The sequence below is a fragment of the Crinia signifera genome, chromosome 3 (assembly GCF_055691185.1).
Source record: "Crinia signifera chromosome 3, ASM5569118v1, whole genome shotgun sequence".
Taxonomy (NCBI): domain Eukaryota; kingdom Metazoa; phylum Chordata; class Amphibia; order Anura; family Myobatrachidae; genus Crinia; species Crinia signifera.
The window spans coordinates 284,684,028-284,692,445 of record NC_139219.1 but is presented as its reverse complement, the minus strand read 5'-3'; the positions used below and the strand labels follow the sequence as shown (position 1 = coordinate 284,692,445).

The 8,418-nt window shown below is 46.7% G+C and overlaps 1 protein-coding gene across 1 annotated transcript; it reads right to left on the bottom strand.

Annotated features, from left to right (window-relative positions):
- Positions 1 to 5,561: 5,561 nt before the first annotated feature.
- Positions 5,562 to 6,471, bottom strand: LOC146063013 (cyclin-dependent kinase 5 activator 1-like). The gene has a single exon (XM_083175020.1). The coding sequence runs from the start codon at positions 6,469 to 6,471 to the stop codon at positions 5,677 to 5,679; it is 795 nt and encodes a 264-aa protein (XP_083031146.1). The 3' UTR covers positions 5,562 to 5,676.
- Between the last annotated feature and the right edge of the window lie 1,947 nt (positions 6,472 to 8,418).

The window sequence follows — 8,418 nt, the reverse complement described above, 5'->3', positions numbered from 1 at the left end:
TGCAAATCTGGCTCTGGTACTTGCCAGGGACTCTTGAGCCATTTACCTTACCGCATGTCCCTGATATATATATATATATATATATATATATATATATATATATATATATATATATATATATATATATATATAGCGGAAGAAGTCAGGCGGCACTCGGAGGCTTGTTAGGTGTAATCAAGCGTATTTATTGAACGACATCTACGTTTCGGGGCTCTTGTCCCCTTCGTCAGATCCTGACGAAGGGGACAAGAGCCCCGAAACATAGATGTTGTTCAATAAATACGCTTGATTACACCTAACAAGCCTCCGAGTGCCACCTGACTCCTGCCGCTATCGATAGGATACCCATGCCTACTGGAAGGCACCGGAGCACGCAAGTCCGTGGGGACCGCAGAGTGCCGGGACGCACATCGCTTCTCTCTCTCTCTCTCTCTCTCTCTCTCTCTCTATATCCCCTGCAGTTACCTATTGACCAAGTTTATACTGCCTTTACTGTGTTTTGACAGTGTAATATTCTCATATTCTCCCATGCAGTTTGCGGCCAGTAATGGCAAGAGCAAGGGGCCCCCCCTGTCTAAAGTGCCCCAGGCCCCCTGGAGGCTTAATCTGGCACTGCCCCCCCCCCCCCCTAAAAAAAACAAACGATTATTATGTTAAAAGACCTAACTTGGCAACTGCCAGTATGCTATAATAGTAAAATTAGCTTAGGGAGAGAGAATGGGAGGGAGAGATTGAGAGAAAGGGAGAGATAGGGGCCCATTTATCACTAGATCGCATATGCAATGCAATCCTTTCGGTTGAATGTATCATCCGTCCATGTGCTCAGCTTCACCGGGCATCCAGGGCTGCGCATGCGCATTTAGCGCTAACCCCCGGCCAACCCCGCTGCAATGGGCTACTGTTATCTCAGAATGGCGGTATCCCAGGAACCCACTGCGATGCTGCTCGATGTTGATACCTATGGGGGTAGCAGCTGCAAGCGGTGCATGAGGGATCGCAGCGGGGATACATTTGGGAGATATTTGCGGCTAACTACCAAAAACTTGTTTTGGGGGGGGGGGGGGGAATTAGCCTTACATATTACATGATAATGGGCCCAGAGAGAGAGAAAGAGACAGAAGTACATTGACATATGTGATGAGAAACACAAAGGGCAGCTCTCCCGATCCCCGCCACTTGCTGGACTTCCTCGTTTCCTATGGGGAAGTCCTTCTGTGCATGCGCAGAGAAGCTGGCAGCAGCAGGGTATGCTGGGAGGGATCTGTGTCGGATCCCTAACACAGCAAAGATAATCCCATTGGCTAGAGCTGGTGTAACCCCCGCAGCGAAGCCCAGCCAGGAGGGGCTTTAGTGCACTTGAAAATGCTGTAAAAACCCAGAAAACTGGTTTTGCACTGCATTTTTTTTAGTACATCCCGCCCAGTGAGAGAAAGGGAGGGAGAGAGGGAAAGAGAGGGAGAGAGATAAATGGAGGGAGTGAGAGAGAGAGAGAGAGAAGGAAATGGATATAAAAGGTAAGCAGAGAAGGAGGAAAGCAGAGTGGAGAGAAGGAGTGCAGAGAGAGCAGGAGTGTCCAATGAGAATGAGTTAACAGGGTAATAAGTAATTCTTAACATGCAGTGGCAAACGCAGGATTTTCAGAAGGGGGTTTCCAGAGGGGCGGAGCAAAGCACGGAGATGGACACTTAGTATATATGCCGGGTCAGTTAAAGTATTATAGATAGACCAAATGTATATAAATAATATTAATAATAATAATAATAAAAAATATACATATATATATATATATATATATATATATACATATACACATCATATATACATACAGGGGCGTCAACAGCAGTGTAGACCCCTGGGCATAGCAATGTATTGGGGCCCCTACTGATCCTCCAGCGGTAAGGGTGAGGGAAGCTTTAATGTCCCCCGGGTGGTAGGGGGTATTATATCAACCGCTCAGCATGTAGGGCCTGGATCAGTAATTTCCACTAATTACCCCTTTACTGCACAGATGGTGGGAGATGAGGTGGGAGAAGAAGGCATTGGGCTGAATAAAGGGGCCCTGCTACATAACTTCCAGGGTGGTAGAGGATGTTTAATATGCAGAGGAGGGGTGTATAGTGGAGTGGGCTTATTATTCATAATTATCTGGTGGGAGGACAGCTTGCTTGACTGCAGATATCTCCAGTTCCCAGAAATAGATTTATTACATTATAATGGAATTAAAAACTAGAGGATCCCACCTACCAAATGGTACTGGGGACTATGGGATCAGAGTTCAGGAGGCAGAGCAATCTGCCCACGAGTATATAATACTACATACCAGGTGTGTGGAGCTGGAGCAGCAACCAGCTGCTGGAAGGCTGATATCGCTGATTCTGGGCACAGTAGAGACCAGCTTCTAGTGTCCCTCAAAGGGGGAGAGTCCCAGATTTTGGAATATACCCTCAGAAAAACTCTAAGTCAGACAGAACCTGAAATATCTGACTGGGAAGAGCAATTAACAGGCTTGGATGGGGACCACTGCTTTGATGTCAGATATCTCCGGTTTCCAAGGGCCGATTTAAAAAATTCTTGTACCCATGGAAAGAGGGGACCCTCAGCTTTCAGCCTAGGGTCCATAGACTCCTGGGGGGGGGGTTCTGGGTACTCAGAAACCCCCCCTGCGTGCGCTACTGGATCTGGCTGGTTGGAACAAAAACTTGGTTATGGATGAGAGCCAATGACAGTTGACCATTTGCTTGGAAATGCTGGAAAACTGACAAACTGTCCCTCATCCATAACCATGTTTTTGTTCCAACCAGCCAGATCTGAAGATAAATCTTACAAGTGTATGGGCACCTTTAGTCTCTGTATACAACTTTGCCTTAAGGAGGGAGGGAACTGTGTAATATGTGGAAGGGGGTTTAACCTTGTGTACTAAGGGGGGGGGGTTTAACTGTGTCCGAGGGGAGGGTGGGTGCGTGTACACCATTGGGAGGTGGGTAACTAATGTGGTGAGGCTAACGTGGCAGGCCACAGGGTAAGTGAGTGCATCAGTGTGATAGAGCACCAGCAGCGGGTAAGGGTCCGTGTCAGTGTGATAGAACGCAGACCGCAGTGCGTCCAGTTTAAGTTCCAGCATAGTGACAAGGAGTGATAGCATTTGAGGGGGTGAGGAGGCTGAGATATCAGTGTATGGGGCCCCAAAAATTTCTCTTGCTGGCCCTGAGAACACCTGCTGGTTCACAGTGGGATCCAAGTGTGACCGTAGCCTTACAATAGAGCTTTGAGTTAATTGGTTCTGTCCCGGGAGCCCTGCTGACACCTGCAATAGTGGACAGGACAATTCCTGCCTGGTTCTGCTCAGCCTCTGCTGCAGCAAGCAACTGTGCACCCTCCACTGCTGCTGGGCTATGAGATGGCACCCGCCGGTGAGCGCTGATTCATGCTGCAGACGGCTGAATATTGTTACTATGCCCCAACAGCTATTTTTACACCTTTTTTTTAAGTAGAGAGGGGGAGCACCAAATTTTAACATGCCTCCAGGCAACTGGGTTGAATTCCCACCTCTGCTTGAAAGATAAAGCTTTATGGATTCCACCAGCAAATATTTGTTCTAGGGAAGTGGTTCCCAACCCTGGTCCTCAATACCCCCAACAGTGCACGTTTTCCAGGTCTCCACACAGAAACACAAGTGACATAATTAACTCCACCTGTGGATCTTTTCAAATGTGCCTGAATAATGAGTGCACCTGCTGGGTGACCTGGAAAATGTGCACTGTTGGGGGGTATTTGAGGACCAGGGTTGGGAACCACTGTTCTAGGGAACCGGGATTATCATCGAACCGTTTGTAATGAACATACTGAAATGCTGCCATGACAGGGAGACAGTAAGTGCTATATTGGTTCGGCATGAGATGTATGAAGTCTAGAGTGGATAAAGCCATTTGACACAGTGAAACGCGTCAGTCCTGGTATTTACCTCTTTGACTTTTGCTGGTATTTGGACCTAGCCGAACCAGCCCTAAATTCTTCTTGCCGACCATAGCACAGGAGGTTTTGACATCAAGCCCCTACACCACCAGCTATCCTCCTTTTGGTGAATTGGACCCTTTCATGGACCAGCCAAAAACACCTGCCCAGGAGGCAAACAACAGTGGGTGACTGTGCCCATAGAAGTGAACGGGGTACTTGTGTATTATCACGGCGCCCATCGCATCGCATACCACTAATTAAGGTATGCGATTGGATGCGATGGGACCCGATTTTCGGGTCCAAAGAGCAATAGTGTACAATAAAATATCGCATGCCATTAAAATGGCATGCGATGGGATGCGATGTTAAATTATACAAGCACCCTGATGGGGGATTACTATGTTAAATGCACCCCCATTGTTAACGCCACCCCCACTATCAACGCCAACCCGAAGCGTGGCACCTTTTCATACCCCCACTATCCACGTCAGCGTGGAGTTGATTTTATATAGTGTGGCGAGCCACCGAGCCCGAAGCGTGGCGAGCGCAGCGAGTGACGCGGATTACATGGGGGCATTTAACATAGTAATCACCCATCAGGGTGCCTGTACAATTAAAAATCGGGTCACATAACATCTCATCGAATGCGATGCGACCAAAACGATGTTGTACGATGGAAATCTTGGGCGCCGTGATAATACACAAGTACCATGAACGGTAATTAAAATACCACTCTTATTTATTCTTTGGAGTGACACACAGGGCATAATAGGAACGGACAGATCCAAACATCCTAATTCAGGCTTTACCAGGAACTGAAAAGGTAGCATTTATAAGTCTAGTGCACTAGTAATTAAAAAAAAAAAAAAAAAAACATATTCCTTATTACAATTTATTGTTTATATTATTTTTATTTATGTTTTTACATATTGGTCCCAACATGTTTATTAAAATGTTTCTTTATTTGTAAGACCAGTCCGATTGGTTCATAGTATATTTTTTTAGTACACTCAGTGCTGCTTTTCAACATTTTTTGTTTTGCTCTAGAGTGAATATTGCGTTGGTCCATGGTGGCTGTGCCACTACCAATTCTTAAAGAACTGGTAACCCCATCGCCAAGGGGCCACGCCCGATAGCCATGCAATAACAGCCACGGGTGGGGGGGGGGAGGGGAGGGGGATGGGATGGGATGGGTCTCTTTGTCTCAGGTTCCCAAGCCTGTGTGTGGGTCTCTTTGTCTCAGGTTCCCAAGCCTGTATGTGGGTCTCTTTGTCTTCGGTTCCCAAGCCTGTGTGTGGGTCTCTTTGTCTTCGGTTCCCAAGCCTGTGTGTGGGTCTCTTTGTCTTCGGTTCCCAAGCCTGTATGTGGGTCTCTTTGTCTTTGGTTCCCAAGCCTGCGTGTGGGTCTCTTTGTCTTTGGTTCCCAAGCCTGTGTGTGGGTCTCTTTGTCTTTGGTTCCCAAGCCTGTATGTGGGTCTCTTTGTCTTCGGTTCCCAAGCCTGTGTGTGGGTCTCTTTGTCTTCGGTTCCCAAGCCTGCGTGTGGGTCTCTTTGTCTTTGGTTCCCAAGCCTGCATGTGGGTCTCTTTGTCTTTGGTTCCCAAGCCTGTATGTGGGTCTCTTTGTCTTCGGTTCCCAAGCCTGCGTGTGGGTCTCTTTGTCTTTGGTTCCCAAGCCTGTGTGTGGGTCTCTTTTTGGTTCCCAAGCCAGAGCTGTTGCTTTAATTCATTGCAACAGAATTTCAGCTTTAAGATCCTCCAAGATCTGGATGAAATATTTTGGATCCATATGGAAGCGGAGCATCTTTGCACTCATTAGGTTGAGAATAGAGAGTACACGGTTCCAGAAGACTTCCTTCGAGCTGTCGACTATGAAATTCTTCACTGGGCAGTTTAGTTCACTGCCCATGTATGAATATGATATGTACAGACAGGTTGACAGTATTTCCAATAGTTCCCGCTTGGTGTCCAGCTCTGATGCAATCACTTCACGGCAGAGCATGTACAGAAACATTAAGTTGACCGGTGTGAGGAAGCCAAAGGGCTGCCATGTTCCAGTGAGAGATTTGTCTACCGTAACAATCCATTCAGCAATGTGCATTGGTGACACCGGCTGCTTGCACCTGCGACGGAGGAATGCCATAAGACAGGCCAGCAGCTCGCTGGTGGATGCCTGCACCGTCCTGGATTCAGGTGGTGAGAGGTCTTGCTCTTCTTCAGCAGGCTCAATGTCAGGCTTCATGGCCAAGGTATCCTTTGAGACCTGTGTGTGGGTTGTTAAGTCCACACATGAGACTGAAGTCTTCAGGCTCTCATGCACGAGATGGCTAATATCAACCTGGCCATTTATGCGCTGTCTTCTTCTTTTAGTGATGAAATTTCTGAAGCGCCCAATCAGTGAGCGTCTCTCAGTAGATTCTCCAGTGTTGTTCTGGGTAGCCGTGCGCTGGGCGCCACTTGATGATTCTTCATCTGGACGGTTCACCTTCTGGCAGCACGGGAATGACAGGCAATTCCACATTGTTATTCCGTGTCCTGTTCTTTATGACACTGGTTGTGGTCTGTGGTGGTTCTGATTGCCAATAATAATCCAATAATAACGGTCTGTTTCCAGCACGTTGGGAATGATGCTTCCTGGGTCAGTCCAAGGCAGCAAATGATTCCAAATGGTTGGTCAGAGGTGTTCTCTGCTTACACTGGGCATTGTGACATCACATGCTGTTTGTGATGTCACTGGGCAGCGTGACCTCACATTCCCCATCCCCTGCTGATTGTGATGCGTTATTTATGCTAATGAGCTACTCAAGACATCTAGGCAATTCAAACAGTGATGAAGAATGGTGAAATGTAGAATACATTACCACCTTATTTAGAGTCCTATAGGGAAGGGATATATTTTTCAGTGAATATTAGAAAAGTAGATAGGATACTTGAATAATCTAAGAGATACACACCTCCCAACATGACTAATTCCAGGAGAGACAAGATGCTCTGTTTCTGGACATCCATGCCAGTGGCAGTTGCAGAGGTAGGGCTGCAGCACGGTCCAAAATTCAGATAGGGGAGCCACACCAACTGGCACACCAAACACCACAGTCCGGACTCACTGGCAGGTGTAGCTCCCCTATTTGAATTTGCGACAGTGGTGCAGTCCCACCTCTGCAACTGGCAAGGATGTCCAGGAGCAGAGAATTTTGTCCCTCCTGGAATGGGTCATGTTGGGTGGCATGGAGATAGCTGGAAATACAAGTTATTAATGCATCCAAAATCGTATTACACATGGCAGAATAATGGTGAAAAAACAGGCCACAGCTTTACGTATCATTTGCAGATAACACAAGGTAGTACATCTGACAGCATTGCTCAACAGCCTGTTTCATTTGGTATGACTACCTTTACATACCCTCCAACATGACCCATTCCATTAGGTACAAAATGCTCTGTTCCTGGACTTCCCTGCCAGTAGCAGTTACAGATGTGAGCCTGCAGCACAGTCCAATATTCAAAAAGGGGAGCCACCTGGAGTGGGAGAGAGATCTCGGCCCTCCACCAGAGCCCACAACCTGGGAGGAGGTGAGGGAGGGTATCGCTAAAAGTTCAATCTCTACCCGTGTAAAAGAAACCTCCTATAAGCTATACTACAGATGGTACTTTACACCGGATAGATTATCTCGGATTTACCCTTCAGCTTCCCCTGTATGCTGGCGTGGCTGTGGTCAAAGAGGCACCCTACTTCATATCTGGTGGACTTGCCCCATTATAACTCCTTTTTGGTCCCAAGTGCTCAATCTACTAAAATCCCTCTCCGGCATCTCACTCACCTTAGATCCCTGGGTTTTTCTACTAGCTTGTCCTTTCCAAAATTTAGAGCCATCACTTAACAAATTATTCTCCCACATTCTAGCAGCGGCGAAATCTCTGATAGCAAAAAATTGGAAATCACTTTCCCCTCCTTCTCTACCAGCCTTGACTAACTATGTGTGGTATATTGCTGGTATGGAGAAAATTACATACCATCTCCACGACTGCCCTCATAAATTTAACTCGGTCTGGGACCCTTGGATCTCAGCATTTCCTTCCCACACCACTTAAAACTTACCACCTTCCTTATAACTGTCCCTAAATAAATGAGAGTTTTATACCCGGGCCCTCTCCCCCCCCCATGATCTCCCTTAGAGTATGTCTGTTATACTCACCCCAGCAGTTGCCCCACTACTACTTTCACATGCCATTATGCCTCAGTTGTCTTACTGTTTTTTATATATATGACCCTTCCCTCTCCCCTCTTATTTTACTCTTTTCCTTAGACTCAGTTCGTTTTATTGTCTCTGTCTGATCCATTTTTGTTTTATTGTTATATAATGTTCCTAAAAATAGAGAGATGTAAAATGTCTGTCTGCTGATATCATTGTACTCACCTGTCCTGACATCTCTTTTCAAATAAATAGTAAAAAAAAAAAAGGGGGAG

Coding starts and splice junctions, on each gene's coding strand:
- LOC146063013 (XM_083175020.1), bottom strand. CDS start 6,471: ATGTGGAATTGCCTGTCATTCCCGTGCTGCCAGAAGGTGAACCGTCCA.